The sequence below is a fragment of the Colobus angolensis genome, unplaced genomic scaffold (genome assembly GCF_000951035.1).
Source record: "Colobus angolensis palliatus isolate OR3802 unplaced genomic scaffold, Cang.pa_1.0 Scaffold217, whole genome shotgun sequence".
Classification (NCBI taxonomy): Eukaryota; Metazoa; Chordata; class Mammalia; order Primates; family Cercopithecidae; genus Colobus; species Colobus angolensis.
The window spans coordinates 3,424,802-3,444,180 of NW_012115344.1; the positions used below are offsets into that span (position 1 = coordinate 3,424,802).

General features: G+C 41.9%; 1 protein-coding gene across 1 annotated transcript in view; it reads left to right on the plus strand.

Moving 5' to 3' along the window:
• The window catches only part of NFKB1 (nuclear factor of kappa light polypeptide gene enhancer in B-cells 1), a 125,568-nt gene extending 110,651 nt beyond the window's left edge, over positions 1–14,917 (plus strand). The window contains exons 18-25 of the mRNA XM_011943214.1: positions 3,970–4,171; positions 4,632–4,801; positions 5,130–5,232; positions 8,106–8,230; positions 9,582–9,648; positions 9,975–10,147; positions 10,976–11,132; positions 14,070–14,917. Of these exons, the coding sequence (XP_011798604.1) occupies positions 3,970–4,171; positions 4,632–4,801; positions 5,130–5,232; positions 8,106–8,230; positions 9,582–9,648; positions 9,975–10,147; positions 10,976–11,132; positions 14,070–14,230 (1,158 nt within the window). The 3' untranslated portion in view covers positions 14,231–14,917. The remainder of the gene's footprint in view (positions 1–3,969; positions 4,172–4,631; positions 4,802–5,129; positions 5,233–8,105; positions 8,231–9,581; positions 9,649–9,974; positions 10,148–10,975; positions 11,133–14,069) is intronic.
• The last annotated feature ends 4,462 nt before the right edge of the window (positions 14,918–19,379 follow it).

Below are 19,379 nucleotides of genomic sequence, written 5' to 3' on the forward strand. Positions count from 1 at the left end.
AAAAAAAAAAAAAAGTGTGCTTTAAAGTGCATTTACAGCAAAACTACTAAATGTTTACATGTGGCTCTTAATAGTTTTTACCTATGACTAGATAAAAATTAATAGGTTTCCTGATAGGGGAAAATGACCATTTTTCATTCAATGTAAGTCACCATTAGGCTTCTTCACTGGCTGTTGTGCTTAATGTCAAAGGAAAAGTAAAGTTAGTGACTCTTCACTGCCTGTTAATATAAAATAACTAGTATGAAGTGTGATTGTAGATTTACATTTAAAGGATGTCTTCTTGAAACTTTTATGTCATTTTGGGGGTCATTGGTATTCGGAAAGTCATTTTGCCTGTAAAGCTTGATTCTCGCAGACTTTTGGACTGATTGTTCCTTGTAGTCATTACAAATCTATGAATAAAACTAGGAATGGGACATTGTAGCTTGTCAGTCCTCTTCAAACCCTGCTTAACAGTCATATTCAAGGAATTACTTACTTTATGTTTATAAATAGGATCTGCAAAGGACACAGCACAACAGCAGCACAACAGGATTAGTAGCTGTGATTTTTTTTTTGGAGACGGAGTCTCGCTGTCTCACCCAAGCTGCAGTGCAGTGGCGCGATCTCGGCTCACTGCAACCTCCGCCTCCTAGGTTCAAGCGATTCTCCTGCCTCAGCCTCCTGAGTAGCTGGGATAACAAGAGCACACCACCACACCCGGCTAATTTTTGTATTTTTAGTGGAGACGGGGTTTCACCATGTTGGTCTGGCTGGTCTCAAACTCCTGACCTCGTGATCTGCCAGCCTCGGCCTCCCAAAGTGCTGGGATTACAGGCATGAGCCACTGCGTCTGGCCAGTAGCTGTGATTTTTTTATATCCTAAAGTCTTCACTGTATCATTTGGTTACATATGTTGAGACTCTCCAGTGTGTTAGAGACAAAAACCCTGAAACCACCACATTGATACTTCTATCCCTTCTGATTTGGGGACTCTCAGAAGACTCTATGCCCATTTTTCCCCCACCTTACCACCAGTCTCATTAATGGGCAGTGATTCTGGCTTCCCTAGTATGCCTTCTAGGTCTCAGACACACACCCAGTGGCAACTTTGATTTGAGAATTAGAAACTGCTAAGATTTGAACTCTTGATTATCTGTTGTAAAGGTTCTCTAGTAACTATTCTTAATGGAAAATGATACAGTTCTTTAAATAATTTGGATTATTTGGCAATTATCTTAAGCATTCTCCCCAAATACCGTTCACTAATCTTAGTACATTTCTGTGACCATCTGTCATGATCAAATTCCTCTCCCCACCCACCCTCTAGAAACACACTCAAAATAGTCCAAGTGCACAGAGTTAGGATTTTTTATGAAAATATTCTCTTTAAACCTTTTTCTTCTCTCTCATTCTCCTTCCCCCAACATAGACAACCACTCTATTGTGTTTGGTATGGATTGTTTTATTTGTATATGTTCCCATAAAACATTATTGGGGGGTTTTATGTATTTTTATTTTATGTTGTTAATTATTATAAATATCACATATATTCATAGTTTTAAAAATGGTACAGAAGAGTCTACATTGGAAAGTCAAAGTTGCCTGCCCTGACAATGGCCAGGTCCCCTAAGCACAAATGTCACTATTGTGTTTATAGGTAGTTTTTCAAGTATTGGATATAAATGTGCATATACTTGAAATACATAGATATTTTCATATACTCTCACATACAATCCACATTATGTTAAATGTACTTCTCTTGCCTTGCATTAACCTTTATATTTTTTAAAATTTAATTTAATCATAGATTCAAAGGAGGTTACAGAAACATACTAGGAGGTCCTAGTATTTACTGCAAGGAAACCAGAGGTATCTTCACCCAGTTTCCCCCCATGGTAACATCCTGCATAACTTCAGAACAATATCAAAACCTGGAAATTGACATTGGTACAATCTACAGATCTTAATCAGATTTCACCAGTTTTACACACATTTGTGTGTATCTGTATAGTTCTTTGTGCATACATTTTTTAAATACGTAAGTGGCATTATGCTACATGTTACTGTATTTCTGCCTTCGCTGCTTATCCACACAGTTCTGTGTACAGCTAGTTTGTTGTTTCAGCTCCTGAAGAGAATCTAGTATGGATCTTCCACCTATAACATTCTTGTTTCCTAGTAGTAGACATTTAACCAACTTCTAACTTCCTACCTCAGTAGAGATAATGCAGTGACTCTCCTCACTTATGTCCTCTTGTGGATTTGTGTCAGAATTTCACGTAGATACATCTACAAGAGTTGGGTTGCTGGGACATTTGTATATTTGGCTATCCAGAATGTCTGTGTAAGTCCCCACGCTCACAGCCATAGCATGAAGGTGTAATTGTTTAAGATATTATCCTTGGATTTAAGATCTAGAAGCTTTATATCATGGAAAACCATTGATTGTACTGTGGAAGAAAATATTAAAAAAAAAAAAAACCTCAGACTCATTTTTTTAAATTAAATTCAAACTACAGATAATTTCTAATTCCTGGATAGTATACTATCTTACAATTTCAGATCCTTTTTTTCACATTCTCATTCTCTTTCCTTTTCCCATCTCCCCAAGTAGCATTTCAGAAAACACAGATTAGTAAACAGTTTCTATTGACTTAGTTATTTTTGAGAAGAAGGCTCTTGGCAACAATATCTAAAGTTTTGAGGACATCACTTCATTTCAGGCCAGGGTGATAGTCCTAGAAAATGAAAGAAATAAGGGCGAGTAATAATTTGACAAAAAAAAAAGGGTCTTGGTCTGATATATTAAATAATCACTGTAGTTGAGATTTAGATGACCCTCACATCATTCATCCTGCCAGTTCTCATGTGCTGTGGTCACCTACATAGCTAGGAGGTTGGTGGCTCACCTGCTGCTGTAGCCAGTAATTGCTCAATGAAAAGGGAATTTTAGGCAAATTGTCACAAGACTGGCTGGATGTCATAGTTAGGCTCCTGTGAAATAAACTGATTTGTGTAAAGATACATTGCTGTTCTCTGTCATTGAACTCAGTTCTTTGAAGAATACATTTGTGATTGTATTTGTCTTATTCATTTTTGAAAACACACAGTTTGCAAAACATCTTATTTGCATTCACCGAAGTAATACCTTGTGGGCAGGATAGTCAAATGGACTACTTAAGTACCTATTAGGTATCATTAGCTCACCTTTTTCATTCATCTGAGCCCCCTTGGTGAAATACTTGTATTATCCTCGTTATGTTATTTAGAATCTTATAATACCTTTTATGAAATGGGTATAGGAAAGCTATATTGACTGGTCTCAGGAGCCAGTTCATGGGACAGTATTTTTTAATTTAGTAAATTTAGTTTCCATGTCAGCATAGAATCATGGCACTTTTGTTAATTGGTTTCTATTGAGTACTTCATTTAAATTTCTTCAGTGAAAACATAGCCTTATTTTGATTTGTTAATATAAAATCAGCTGAAGATAACTCCTACCAGAAATTTAAGAAAACTAAATTTACTACTAGGTGTGCTCAGAATCAACAATCAGTGGGTTTTAGTGAGAAACGAGAAGTTATTAAGACTTGTAAATATGAAAATAAACCACCACAGAAAAAATTATATGACGTGATGGATTTGTAACTTAATCTGATTTAATCATTTTATGTTGTAAACTTATATTAAAACATCACATTGTACCTCATAAATATATACAATTACTATTTGTCAATTAAATTTAAAATACATAAAAATTTTAAAACCTGAATTATTGAATGGCTAAGTGTTAGTACAGTGTGTGTACTTCTTTAGCATATGGTATGGAACAGGATAACTTGCGTGCCAAGGTCAGGAGTTAATCTGGGAATGAGAAATGTTCCTGCAGTATGACCCCACCCATTGCAGTGACAGCTACCAAGCTGTAAGTTGTAAGTAAGTGTTCACTGCTGACCAGTGAATCTCCTGCCCTTCACTTTCCAGACGCCCTTGCACTTGGCAGTGATCACTAAGCAGGAAGATGTGGTGGAGGATTTGCTGAGGGCTGGGGCCGACCTGAGCCTTCTGGACCGCTTGGGTAACTCTGTTTTGCACCTAGCTGCCAAAGAAGGACATGATAAAGTTCTCAGTATCTTACTCAAGCACAAAAAGGCAGCACTACTTCTTGACCACCCCAATGGGGACGGTAAGAGACAATCACACATCGTTGGTGTGGGATTAACTTTCTCCGCCTTCTAAATATCTACTAGGTATTTGATAATTGTGTGTTGTTTGATTTGTACTCAAAAGTGCTTTCCTTAGTCACCTGGAGTTCATCATCTCTTTTGGGCATTTCTGTTGCTCACCAAAGCTAATTTTTTTAAAGATGATTTGGAATAGTTAGTAGGAGGAAAAAGCAGAGGCCTGAGTAAAGATTCATCTTGAAGCACACAAAGTGTCGTTTATTCAGGGAATGTTTATTTATGTTCAGTGTCTCCTGAAAACGTAATAGGAGACTGTGGGTCTTCAAAGCAGAACAATAGACTTACAGTACCTTTGCTGTCCCTCCCCATGATTCAGTTTTTGCCATTTCCTTCAGCTTCACCAAGGGCCATCTTGTGAGTTAGCCATCCCATCCTGTGACTGTCCCTTTGCTTGGACTCTAGGTCTGAATGCCATTCATCTAGCCATGATGAGCAATAGCCTGCCATGTTTGCTGCTGCTGGTGGCCGCTGGGGCCGACGTCAATGCTCAGGAGCAAAAGTCCGGGCGCACAGCACTGCACCTGGCCGTGGAGCACGACAACATCTCATTGGCAGGCTGCCTGCTCCTGGAGGTGAAGGGCGCTCTTACTTGCTTTTGCATTAAATTCCTGAGGGAGATTTAAGGAAATCTCTTCGGAGAATGAAGTCAGTAGCTGCTGTTCTCCCTTATAATCAGCTCTATTTATTTAACACTTACGGAGGGCTTCAGAGTAGCACCTTTAGATGTTCCCCAACCCCCTTGCTTGGCATCTCTAATTGGGGATATCTTCAATGACAGAGCCAGCCCAAAGTAGCAATTGGGCTAGTAATAGGACCCAAGGGGCCATGCACACTGGGAGGTGGGGACAGAAGGGCAAAAGAACCTTCCACTAACGCTTTCCTGTGTGGGCTGGATTGTAGGGTGATGCCCATGTGGACAGTACTACCTACGATGGAACCACACCCCTGCATATAGCAGCTGGGAGAGGGTCCACCAGGCTGGCAGCTCTTCTCAAAGCAGCAGGTAAGGTGGTGACCTGGCGGTCATTAATAAAAATGTTACCAGGAATGCAAACCCAACTTCAATAGAGCAGCCATGTTGCCTTCTTTAAGCCACAGACCTACTGCTGAAAAGCGAGGGTAAATAAAAATTATATAGCAAATCACATTTTATCTGCCATAAGGCACTGTTTGGACTAGTAATCTTGGGCTTTACCCTGACAGTCATGTTAGTTTTTACTTTCTGATTCATCTGTTTGTTTGGGGTTTGATTGTTTAGATTGACTCCCATGACAAGGGGTCTTTCAAAGTAGAGTTTGATTCCTTATGGAATTCTGAGTGGTATCAGTCTCAGATCATATCAGAAGTCCCCAGAAGAAAAAGACTATTGGTGAAAGAAATCATTTAAAGACTTCATTTTGAAAGAAATGTCTCTTAGAAATTGAAGTGTAGGAAAAAGAAAATGGGCCATGTATTAAGACCCATTATGTGGAAGGCACTAAAAATGGCTAGCACTTAGTGACCTTTCCATGTCCCAGGCACTATGATATGCACTTTATGTGCACAGTCTCATTTAATGCCCAGTCACCCTTTGTGACAAATACCGTTATTATTCCCCATCTTAGAGTCAAGGAAACAGACTAGAGAGACTACCAGATCCCACTTCAGGGTTCCAGTAAGTGTCAGAGCTATGAATCACACTTGGGCAGTGTGAACTTCAAGACTTTATTCTCTCTACTATGTTTCTCTCTCCTATTTTGTTCATAGGTTTGCAGATGTTATTCCATTTAATTGTCTAGTCCTGTGAAGTATAGAAAATTATCCATGTTCATCTTTGAATCTCCAGTGCCTTGCATATTTAGAACCTCAAAATATGTGTAATGAAATTGGCATCTGAAGCCTGCCCTGACATACCTGATTTACTTTAGAGGTTTTCTTTTAACTTAGAAGGTAAACGCTACATAAATTCAAGAAAACAAAGCAAATTAAAGACATAGGAACTTTTTCTTTGGGAACACCATATTTTTCTTTTCTCTTTTAACAAAAGAGAGAACAATAAAAAAAACCAAGAAAAAGAGGAAAAAAACCCTATTTAACAAATAGAGCTTTTTCTTGAACAAGAAACTCTGATTGCAGTGGTTATTAATAGTTTTAGAAGACACTGATTATAATTAAATGCCTTCCAACAAGAATCTATAACCAGTCAGACGGGTTGGCTCACACCTGTAATCCCAGCACTTTGAGAGGCTGAGGTGGGAGGATCACTTGCACTAGGAGTTTGAGACCAACCTGGGCAACATTGTAAGACCTCATGTCTATTAAAAATTTTTAAAAGTAGCCAGGCATGGTGTCACTCGCCTGTAGTCCCAGCTACTTGGGAGGCCGAGGTAATAGTATCGCTTGAGCCTGGGAGTTCAAGGGCGCAGTGAGCTACAGTTTCACCACTGCACTCTAACCTAAGCTATAGAATGAGACCCTGTCTCAAAAAAATACATAAATAAAAAGAAAAGAAAAGAAAAACTATAACCCCTTTAAAAATGCTTTATATTGAATTCTCAGAATCCCATGAAAGGAATAGCAAGTAACAGTTTCTCTGATATATAAATGAAGAAACTCAGATGAAAAACCGAGCGCGAATCTTAATGTCATGGAAAAGGTCAGTTAAGGCCAAGTGTGGAGGCTCACACTTGTAATCCCAGCACTTTGGGAGGCCAAGGTGGGTGGATCACCTGAGGTTGGGAGTTTGAGACTCACCTGGCCAACATGGTGAAACCCCATCTCTACTAAAAATACAAAAATTAGCCAGGTGTGGTGGCAGGCACCTGTAATCCCAGCTACTCGGAAGGCTGAGGCAGGAGAATCACTTGAGCCCTGGAGGTGGAGGTTGCGGTGAGCTGAGACTGCGCCACTGCACTCACAAAAAAAAAAAAAAAAAAAAAAAGTCAGTTAAAGGATAGCTCATCCCTCCAGTCTTTGGTCCTGTAAATTGTTCATCTTAATTTCTCCATGGTTTTTATGGTGGGATTACATTTATTGTCTCATAGATCAGACCAGAACTGAGAGTAAAATCAAGAAATAGCATGAAGATCCTTCTTTGCTTCCCATTAAGTACTCTTCTATTATTGATATTGACACATCTGATGTTCTCCCAGCAAGATAAAAACAAGTTCCTCCCTCGAAAATGGCATCATTAGACATCAAGCTAAACACTCATAAAAATAATCTAAGCCTCTGAGAAGTAACTCTAGCTCTAGTCTTTGAGTTACTTTGGTGTTTTGTTTATTTGTTTGTTGTTTTTGTTTTCGCTGGATGCTAAAGAGCAGACTAGATTTCCCAAAATATTTCAGTAATTATACATCCTAGCAGGTTTGTTTATTTAAAGATCAGAACCCTGGCATTGCTGTACCCAGCAATGAAACTGGCCATACTATCACTAGATATCAAGCATCTTTGCTGTTTTGAGTGTCCAAGAAAAGGGGCTGAGAAATACATTGTCATGCATAAATTTGAACAGCGGGGACCCTAATCCTGAGGGTGCACCCTAGTCACTGTAATCATGCTGTCCATCATCCCTCAGATTAAAGATGCATCATTCAGTTGAGAAATATCCTGTAGAGTTAAATGTGAAGTCAGAGTATTTGAAGTCTTTTTTTTTTTGATAGTATCTTTGGCTATTTAAGGTGTCATAAGACAACTTTAACAATCAAAGCAAATTACAATTTTAAAACAATTTCTCTGGATATTCCAGTGGAAACGTTTTATGCATTAAAAATTATCCAGGAGATTGCCTCAAGCTGCTACAGTGCTTTGCCTTTGGGAATCTGACCTTTGCAGGCAGTTGAAAGTTGACAAGATGTGGGTTTACCCACATTAATGCTGTGTAACCTAACTTCGCAGGAGCAGATCCCCTGGTGGAGAACTTTGAGCCTCTCTATGACCTGGATGACTCTTGGGAAAATGCGGGAGAGGATGAAGGAGTTGTGCCTGGAACCACGCCTCTAGATATGGCCACCAGCTGGCAGGTGAGTGCCGCTCCATCTGTCTGATGGATGCCCCTGAGGGAGTCAGAGGTTCAGGAATGTAAGAACAGATGGTCTTCCCGGTGCTTTATTTCCCAAAGAACATGCCTTTTATTTTTAAGAAAGTCTGTTTGTCAGAGACCATTTTTATCTTGAAAAACCCTATCCATGAAAGATCTAGGTCAGCTGAGTTCTAAGTACGAAAGTGTATACCTAATCAGATCAGAGTTGAGATGTGAGAAAAGGTTAGAAGAAAAACACAAAATTCACATAGAAGTTACCCATTCCGAATTCACACCAGAATTGTTACCATCTCAATTTCTGAAGCTAGGATAAATGTTACTGTTTGCTTAGAACTTAGCTAAGTGATTTCGGGATGTAAAAATAAACTAAGAATTCTTCTTAGAATTTCAATAAATATAAAACAGAGGAAATAGATTTAAAGCCTTCCTCAAAACTCCACAGGGCTGAGATCTGAAGGTATAAAGCAGTTACTAGGTCATTTGGCCCTGGGAAGAAAAGCCAGAGGGAGGAGGTGGGCAGCGTGCAAGATCTCCAGCAAGACAAGATCAGTTCTTCTAGAGGCGAGAGCTGCTCCACTTCTAAAACTGCTCATCTGCCTCCCACAGCCTGTTTGTGTCCAGCTCACTGATGTTGGCAGAGACTACATGGTTCTCCCTTTATGTTAGCACCTCATTTCCCCAGAAGGCCTTGCCACAGAACACAAAAAGATGATGCACTCAGTGACCCCACGCTCTCCTTACCCAGGTCAGCCTGCAACAGAGTGACTGCAGAGAACACCACAAATGCTTCTGCAGCTTTGGAATTCTTTTTCTTTTAGCCTAAGACATTTCTCGACCCTCAGTTAAAATGTCAGTATTGCCAGAGGGTTAACACCAAGCCTTGTGAACATCTAGACATCTCAGCAAGCTTATACAGTTAATTCTCACAAGCTTGTTACTATGGAAGAGGGGACACAGCTTCACAGCTCTGAGTAAGCTCTTCCCTAGCCTTAGGTCTCTGAGCAGGAGATGATTGACATGGTGGCCTGGACTGCCTGTTCCTTCCAAAAGGCTATAGCTCTGACTCTCTGCAGTTTGGTTGGGTATTCTGACCCAGTTCAGAGAGTTTGTACAAAGCACAACTTCCCTGCACCAGAGCTCCCACAGCTTGTTCTTCCCCCAAAGGGTACCATATTCTTGGAGGGTGGTCCTGACTCCTCTTGCCATTCCTCCGTCATTAGGGTACCAGGCCCTCCTAAGGAGGACATGCTGAGTTCTTTATCATAAAGAAACAGACTGCCCTAGTGGTCCCTTTGATGTATAACAATTTCTGGTGTTTTTCTTGCCAACAGGTATTTGACATATTAAATGGGAAACCATATGAGCCAGAGTTTACATCTGATGATTTACTAGCACAAGGTGGGTTGTGATAGAACCAGATGCTCATAACCATTATTATCTCCACAGTATCATTTAAAGGGAGGAACCAGCATTATCCAGGGTCTACTGTGAAAAGTACATTTCTTATTTCAGAACCAAAAGATGCTGGAGGTAGATAAGGAGAATATCCAGTTTTAATCTACTATAAATATATACTGCCTGCTACTCAGCTGGGCTTTGACCTTCAAGTAGAGTAGCTTGGTTGCTTCCACTGGGAGTTGGAGGAAGCCAGGTGGCATTGATCAGTCCCTCCAGAGCGTCTATGGCAGGTTAGAACAAGTGTGTTCTTTCTTCATTTCCTTCAGGAGACATGAAACAGCTGGCTGAAGATGTGAAGCTGCAGCTCTATAAGTTGCTAGAAATTCCTGATCCAGACAAAAACTGGGCTACTCTGGCACAGAAATTAGGCCTGGGGGTACTTAATAATGCCTTCCGGCTGAGTCCTGCTCCTTCCAAAACACTTATGGACAACTATGAGGTAACACGTTACCATACAGATTTAGCAGTTTTCCTTTGACTTTACTCTGTTAACATCTCTGGCCAGGGCATAATCTCCTTCCCTGTTCCTTAACTCTGAAGAAGAAAACCACTCATTGCCCAAGGCCTGGGAGGGTGACCCAGGCTAAAAGTTGGCAGCCCATCTTCCTGAGAATGCTGTTTTCAGATACCTTCAGATTTTCCCCGTTTTCAAATACCTGGAGACTTCCTGTGAAAATGCTATGTAGAGGGTCGGGATTTTCACAGAACTTTTAACAGCCCTGAGCAAACAATCGACTGTAATCAACATGCGTAGCTTCCTGTCCCCAAGAACACACCTTACCATGTGGCGGGACATTGAGTCATGTTCTGTGAGGTGACTCCTAGTGGAGCCATTACCTGGTGATTTTTTTTTTTTTTTTCATTTCTAAAAATAAAATGTAGAAAAGCATGGGGTGAAGTTGTTTTCTGTTGAAAATTTCATGGTTAGCTTTTGTTTCTCCATGGATTTCAGAGCTTCAGCTTACAGAGGGAGACTGTGTAGACGTTACTGTAGGCAGAGTTTCACTGCCTCAGCGCTTCTCTCTCTGTCTCTGTGTGCTTACTACAAACCACTTCTCTGTGATTTCCTGAGTGATCTTTGAGCCGAAACAGGAAACTTGATTCAAAGACTGTATTTTCTTAGTCGCTGTTCTCTGCCCTTTCCATTTCCTCCTGGCTCCTGATTGGAGGAGGCAGCATGGAAGAGGGAAGGGTGGGCTGTCAGTGCTTACAGCCTGCAGTGGGACTCGAACACAGGAACATGCTCCTCCTTCCTTTTTTCTCACAGGTCTCTGGGGGGACAGTCAGAGAGCTGGTGGAGGCCCTGAGACAAATGGGCTACACTGAAGCGATTGAAGTGATCCAGGCAGCCTCCAGCCCAGTGAAGACCACCTCTCAGGCCCACTCGCTGCCTCTCTCGCCTGCCTCCACAAGGCAGCAAATAGGTAAAGAAAAAAGACAAAAGACAGTGGAGATATTTTCCAGCTCCCCCAGGCTGGTGTCTTCAGCTCTCTTGGGATAGGATGTGGCAATTTTCTTTCTCATCTTCTCAGAACAGTTCCCTGTGTGTCTGTGTACGCCCTGGGCTCACCCTCTGCCTCTCTTGATAGTACCATTCAGATGAGGGGGCAGTACCCTTGGAAAATCACATTGACACATGAACTACTTAGTAAACACTAAATAATACAATAAATACGAAAAACAACATGATGCGGGTGATTAAATTTAAGACATGAGAGAAATAATATTTACCCAAGAGAGAACAAGATACAGAGAGAGAACGATCTCCTTCCTTTGCCTCCTCTCTCATGCTCATGACACGGACCTTGTCCCCCGCCATAAATGGGACCATGTGTCATGCCACCAAAAATCTCACAACCATATGAAATGGACTCTCAACCCAGCCCAGTAATCCTGTATTTCCTACAATTTTATTCTCCCACTCTGTAAATGACCATTCCATGCTTTCTATTTCTAATCCCCCAATACTCCTTCCCTCCCCTTAATCATGCAACACCCTTGCTTCACACTCTATTGAAAACAGAAGAAACCAGAACCCTCTCACCTTTGCACCAAGTGCCAGCCCACCTGTGCCTGTGCCCACACTGGCAGCCTTCCATCTGGGCTTGGTGGGTTAAATTTCTTTGCCCAGCTGAGGAGCCACCTCTCCCCTGGGTCTAGCCCCCTCACCTCTACCAGGTGGTTACTATTCATTCTTACCTCTGTCTCCTGTTCTAGCCGTTCCTCCTCCCCACTCTCCGACTAGATCACCTAGCAAGCATTTCATGATTTCCTCATCTTGAAAAACAAAACACACCGAAACAATCACCCTCTTGATCCCACATCCCGTTTAGCTACAGTCCAATTGCTCTATTCCCTTACACAGCAGAGCTCCTCAGAAGAATTTTTTAGAGCTGTTCTCTCCAGCTTGCCACCTTCCACTCTGCTTGGCCTCCTGCAGTTGGGATCACATCCCCACCACTCCACCAGGCCTGCTCTCCTCACAGTGACCAATCACCTCCACATTGCCAGATCTAGTCACCTCCTTTTCACCTTGACAACTCGCAGAGTGTGTCATGGTTGACCCCTACCTTCAACTTCAGACCGTCTCCATTCCTGGCTCCTCCACAGCACACTCCCCTGGCTGCCTCTTCCACACTCACCTTTTAAAGTCACAGCCTTCCAGGGTGAGTCCTAAACCCTCCCTGCTTTCTACCTCACCCAAGCCCAATACTTGCCACATCTGTCAGAAGCACTGCCATCTTCCAGGAGGTTAAGACAAAACCCAGGAATTCCTCAGGAGTCCTTTCTGGCACTAATCACTTCATATGCAACCCATCAAATGTCATCCTGTCTGCAACCACCGCCCTAGTCCAGCCCGCCGTCATTTCCTGCCTAGATTCTTGCACGGCTCCTACTCAGTCCCCTTGTTTCCTTCCTGTCCACCTCCCTTCAGTCCACTGTCTGCCCACCAGATAGTGTGATTCTTTTTAAAAATTAGTGACATTGTGTTACTTCTGGATTATACCCTTCAGTTCATTCAGTCATTCATTCAGCAAATCCTGAACGAGCATACACTGTATGCCTAGCAATGTTCGAGGTTTTAAAGATAAAACTGTGTGCCTGCTTTACTCATTGCTTTCTTAAACATTGCTGTGGAACCTCTTCCTCCACACTGTCCACACTGCCCTTCCATTCCCAAGGGTTTTCTCTGCTCCCCTGGCTCACTGGTCTGATCCAGCCTTTTGCCCGTTCTCTTCCCATTCCCTGGAAAGCTCTTAATTGGCTGGCTCTTTCTTGCCACTCCATTACAGCACCAACACCATCTCGCCCTGCCAGGGGGCCTTCCCAGGGGAGCACGGGCAGGTGTCATTGTGTGCATTTGAGAAAGGAATAATGTATCCGCTGGAAAACAACCCAGATCTCTAGTCACTGCCCAGTGCTCCTTCTGCACAGATATTAAAAAAAAAAAAAAAAGCAAATACTTATATTGTTTAAAAAAGTAAATACCTACCTAAGCATTAAGCCCCTAATTTGTAGTTATTTTTAGGATATCTCATAGTTTGTAGCACAGAATAGACACCAAATAAAGATTGGTTGATTAAATAAATCAGTCAGTACCAAGATGATAGTCATGCCACTGGCATTAAAGTCTTAATATTCTAATACTGGAATTTGATACCTAAGAAGATAGCATTTTGATTAGTGTATATTAGACTTCCGTTTCCTTACTCACTGTATAGGAAATAATTTGCCTTGGTCATATCCCTAAGGATACTTATCAACAAAGGGAATTCAACCTGATTTTCCAGTATAGACTCATTTTCACTAAAATCATTTTACTTCTTTGCTGCCAAAAGTGTTTTCAAGGCAATGTATGCTGTAATAGCATATGAGGCCCAGAGAGCTAATTTTTAGTTCTTGCTTCTGTCACCAATTTATTTTGCTGAGATTCAGCAGTTTCCCCAGCTATAAAATAGATAATACGGTGGTGGGAAAAATACACCTGATTTCTAAGGGAAGAAAAGGTCCACTGTGAGTGAAGAGAATTCAGAAAGGATTCTCAAACCCAAGACTAGACTGCAGGAGGAAGATGTGAAAGCATTTGGCTAATTCTGACATTTGGCTAATTCATAACATCCTCGCAGTATGTCCCACAGCACCTTCTGCCCTTCCCACCACGGTGAGCAGTCGTGACAGTGCGGGTGGCATAGGTGGGATGTGTGGCTGGCAGAAGCCAATGGGCAAGAGTTGTCCACAGAATAGTCCATGAGCTTTTTAGAGCCAAACTTGGAGCCCATCTGGAGCATAAGGTGTATGAGAGCAAAGGCTTTGCCTGGTCCCGGCCATTCCCCCAGTGAATTTGTGCTTTCTCCCCTCAGATGAGCTCCGAGACAGCGACAGTGTCTGCGACAGCGGCGTGGAGACGTCCTTCCGCAAACTCAGCTTTACTGAGTCTCTGACCAGTGGTGGCTCACTGCTAACTCTCAACAAAATGCCCCATGATTATGGGCAGGAAGGACCTCTAGAAGGCAAAATTTAGCCTGCTGACACTTTCCCACACCGTATAAACCAAAGCCCTAAAATTCTACTGCATTGTCCACAAAACAGAAGCTGAAGCGCATCCAGAGGTGCTCAGAGAGCCGGCCTGCCTGAATCATTCTCGATATAACTCGAGACCTTTTCAACTTGGCTTCCTTTCTTGGTTCATAAATGAATTTTAGTTTGGTTCACTTACAGATAGTATCTAGCAATCACAACACTGGCTGAGCGGATGCATCTGGGGATGAGGTTGCTTACTAAGCTTTGCCGGCTGCTGCCGGATCACAGCTGCTTTCTGTTGTCATTGCTATTGTCCTTTTGCTACGTTCCTATTGTCATTAAAGGTATCACTGTCCCCACCTGGCATTCCTTCTGACCATCCACAACATCGTTTTGCATTCAAATTAAGGGTTAAGAAAAGGGATATTTTAAAATGAGAGTCACTTGACGTGCCATTTTAAAAAAAGGCATATTGCTTTTTCTAATGTTATTTCTCTGATTTGAAAAAAAAAAGTACTTGTCAATATTTAAACATGGTTACAATCATTGCTGAAAATGGCATTTTCCCCCTTTTCTGCATTTTGCTATTGTAAATATGTTTTTTAGATCAAATACTTTAAAGGAAAAAATGTTGGATTTATAAATGCTATTTTTTATTTTACTTTTATAATAAAAGGAAAAGCAAATTGATGACCTCACCTTGTTTGATCTGTGCAAATACTTTTCTAAGATGCTTCCTTATAATCATGGGATAATTCCATAGCCTGGTTATCACATTCACATTGCCTATTAGAGTCAATTTTTTAATCTAGAAATGAACAAATAATGATCAAAAGGAAAGTGTTTTAACCTAAGATGAAAGCTTTGGATTTGTCAAATCCATACCCAGCTCATCGTATTTAGATTGTGCCACCTCACTTTCCTCCATCTTATACAATGCTACACCTCTGCAATGTCTTCTCCACACCTCTCTGATAAAGTGTTAACATTTCCATATACTGGAGGGCCCTGGACTAGGAGCCTTCCAGCATGAAGCTTTGCTGAACTGCTTCTGAAAGAGTTGGGAGTAAGGGAAGAGGAAAAAAAATCAAAGTTTTTGAGCTATGGTCGACACTGTGATGCACAGCCAGAATTCCCCTTTGACAAAGGACTGGTCTGCTGGTGGTGCACTCTAGCTGTCGGCTTCCTCATGGAATGCCTCTACTGCAGAGAGCCATGTCTTTCTAGGCCATATCCATTTCCACAGTGGCACCCATGCAAATTGATCAGTGTGGGCATATGAATAAGCCTGTCCAACCCGGGACAACACTGAAGGGCTGTTTAAACTTCAGGGTTCCCATTAGAGTGGCTGAGGCTGCATTGCACTCAACTTCTCCCTCTGCCCATGCTGCTTACTCTCTCACCCTTCCATAGCTGTTGATCTTGAAGGCACTCCAGAAAAACATTTAACACATAAATTTCTAACTCAGAGTCCGTTTCCCCAAGAACCTTGCTTGCACAGGTACTGGGAACCATGCAGAACAATTTTGTGCAACACGTTGAGCCATTAATCTTGAAAAACAACCCAACTTATAGAGAAGGAAACTGAGGCTTAAAGTAAACCATAGCTAAGCTGATTCTGAGTTTACACGCAGCTGTGTCTAGTTCCAGAGCTCATGAGGAGACATTATCTGGATGAGAAGGCAGATAAAAATAATTGAGTCCAGAAGTAGGCTCCAAAATATATAGGAATTTAGTATATGATACAGTAAAATTCCAAATCGATGAGAAAAAGATGATTACTCAATATATTAGTCTGATAAATGCTGATAAAGACATACCCGAGACTGCATAATTTATAAGGAAAAAGAGGTTCAATGGACTCACAATGCCATGTGTTTGGGGAGGCCTCACGATCATGGCAGAAGGTGAAAGACACGTCTTCCATGGAAGCAGGCAAAAGGAAAATGAGAGACAAGCGAAAGGGGTTCCCCCTTACAAAACCATCAGATCTCATGAAACTTACTACCACAAGAACAGTATGGGGGAAACTGCCTTCATGATTCAATTATCTCCCACCGGGTCCCTCCCACAACACGTGGGAATTGTGGAAGCTGTAATTCAAGAGGAGATTTGAGTGGGGACACAGTCAAACCATATCACTCAATAAACAGAGGTCTCAACTGGCAATTCACTTGAAAACAATCCATCTGAACACCTGCCTGCCTCCTTTCATCAAAATAATTTCCAAATATGTCAAAAATTAAGCCATAAAAATACTGGAGGTACCAGACGTCATTGATAAATAATCTTGAAATAGGGAAGGCTTTTTTAAGCAAAACTTTTCACTGGTATAAAACCAGTTTAGGTTCTTCACTTTACAGCATCTCCCAAATAAATAGACTCTCAAGGAAAATTCTACTTCTGTTTTCTATTACATTGCCATTTCTCCACCCCTACCCAGCCCCTACCCAGCCCCACAGTAAAGTGAAGTTTCTGTAAAGTGAAAAAATACAGCTCTGACTTTCCTTAATTCTTAATTTTCCAACAAGCAGCCCATGCCTCCACTCCTCTGCAGGTTCCTTTCTGTGGCAGATCACTGTTTCCCAGCTGGCCACTACAAGGCCTCTTGTCTTACAACATGACACTGACACTCCTCCCACTGAGGGGAGGGGCCTGGGTTCCTTCTCTGAGAATCTAAGCAGACCTGTGACAAGGACGGAGGAGATGCTAAGTGACTTCCAAAGTTAAGTCATAAAATGGAAAACAACTTCCGCCCCATCGTGCTGGGCCCTCTCTCTTAGAAGCTGGTCATTGTGCTCCGAGGGAGCCAAGTGGCCACATGGAGGAACCAAGTGCAGGTGTTCAGTCCACAGACTTACTGAGACCCCGGCCGATACCAGCATCAACCAAGCGATGTGTAAGGGAGTGAAGCTTTCAGAAGATTCCAGCCCTCAGCCACTGAGTCATCCCATCTAGCCTTCAAATTGCTTCAGCTGATGCTGCCCAGAATAGAGACAAGCTGTGCTGCAGAGCCCTGCCCACATTGCAGATTCGTGAGCAAATTAAATAATGGTTGAGGTTTTAAGCCTTAACTGTGGAGTGGATTGTCACCATGCTCCAGGCTTCCAACTTGACAGCTCACCTACCAGAAGTTCACTTGAAGCGAAGCTGACTTGAGGAGGAGGAACAACTAAGTAACTCACGCCAAGATAGAAAAATGACATTCCCCTTCTTTCATAAGAAGCCCCATTTCTCTTCTGTCTCAGAAACTTCTTCTTCTTCCTCCCAGATCTCAGTGCTGGCCTGAACCTCTGTGTGGTGCTGCAACAGCAAGGCCACCAGTCGTCTGGGTCTCTGTGAAAGTATCTTTCATATTGTACCAGCAGATGGAGATAAACCAAAAGGAATGCAGGAGATCAGGTGGAAAGCTATAATGGGCCTGAAATAAACCTTCCCAGAAAGCTTGTGTCACAGCAGGAGGCCATTTAAAAATAGCTTCCTCAGAACTTCAGTCATTTTTGAGGTTTCTATACTCTGCAGGCATAACCCAGACTTTTTCAGGATCAGCGGTCTTTCTTTTCAGCAGAACGAAGCCCTGCTGCTGCTCATTTACCTACCTGTGTCTCCTGAAGTAGCTGAATGTGGCACAGACGTTCCTGGTCACCACCACGGAATGCAGCCGCACAAACTGGACTTTGTACATTTTAGCAGAAAAAAAGGAGGAGGGGAAAGATCCAGCCAGCATGGAGCATTTATTACATGCCAGCCTTTTTGGATTAATAATTTCTAATGATAATTCTCAAGACACCCCATGAGGTATATATTTAACCCCAGTTTATAATAAGGAAATGAATGATCTGAAGTTATTAAATAACTCACCCCAGATTCACATGCAGGCCCGTCTGATTCCAAAGACTATTCTTTAGTGAGGTTTGCAGTCCTTTGACAAAAAGATGCTTTATTTAAAAGAGAAGGAAAAATGCCTACAGTCCTATACAAAGATGATGGAGTCATCATGTACCCAACCAAAATGCAAAATGTACCCAAAGTATAACTAAAAGGACATATTGCTTGGAGACTTGATTCTCCCCCTAATAAGAGGCAAGGATGCTTAAATATGAATTATTCATTGACTGAAAGTTATTCATTTCTTTCAGCCTCCTATTTTGTGCTTTTGGGGGAAATTCTTTTTCTGACTTGTGCTTCCCCAGAGAATGGACATGGGAGGCACAGGAGTCAAAACAGGATGAAACTAAAATTCTGTTTATTTTCTTGACGATCACAGAACTTGGGATTGGATAAGATCTTAAAGATCACCTTCCTAAACTATTCAAGTTTTTCTCTTTTTCTGAACGCCTACAAAATGAGAGTGTCTCTTCTCCATTGGCCTCACTGTGGCTGGCTGCTTCATGTAAATACCAATCCTAGAGACTAAAGTTCCTGTCCATTGGTTTTCCAGGTTTGTGATTTGGTTTTGGAATTGGGGGAGACACTGAGGAGAGGCTTGAAATTAAATGGATCTCCTTCAATTACTATGGATTTCATTATGTCCATAATAGCCTTTTTCTGTTACCCTGGACAAATGAATAGTTCAACAAGTTGTTCAAGCTTCTTAAGTTGAAAGGGAGGAAAGGGGTGAGATAGCATTATCTTACTTCTGTCAACCAGCTTTTCCACATTAATATCTCTTTCCAAAGTGATTATTTCATTGAACTATCACAAGAGTCTTCAAAGAATAAAGATACGTATTCAGTCAAGATTTCTTGGGCATCTGTTGCTTGCCAGGCACTACAGTGGGTGGTCATGGGGAAACTGAGACACGAGAGGCATGACTGCAGGATCACTTGACTCCAGTAACAACACTGCAGCAGGGTTAGGGGTAAGTAGTGTCTCTCTTCCACTTAGCCACGCAGGGATCCAGGCTGACAGTCATTCTTCCTCCAACGCTTGGTTCCTAAGGTCTTGCTAGGGGTGATAGCCCCAGTCAGCCAGGAGAAAAATGCTGAGAAAAGTATGTGAGGGAGTTTTGAATGTGTCACCTCCTCTCATGTTGTGCTGGAGAAAAACTTCAGTCCCTTGGTCACACTAAGAGCAGTGAAGATAGGAGGGTGGTCTACTTCTGTTCCCAGTATTAAGAGAGCTGTTGATTTTGGAACAGGTCACAGTCT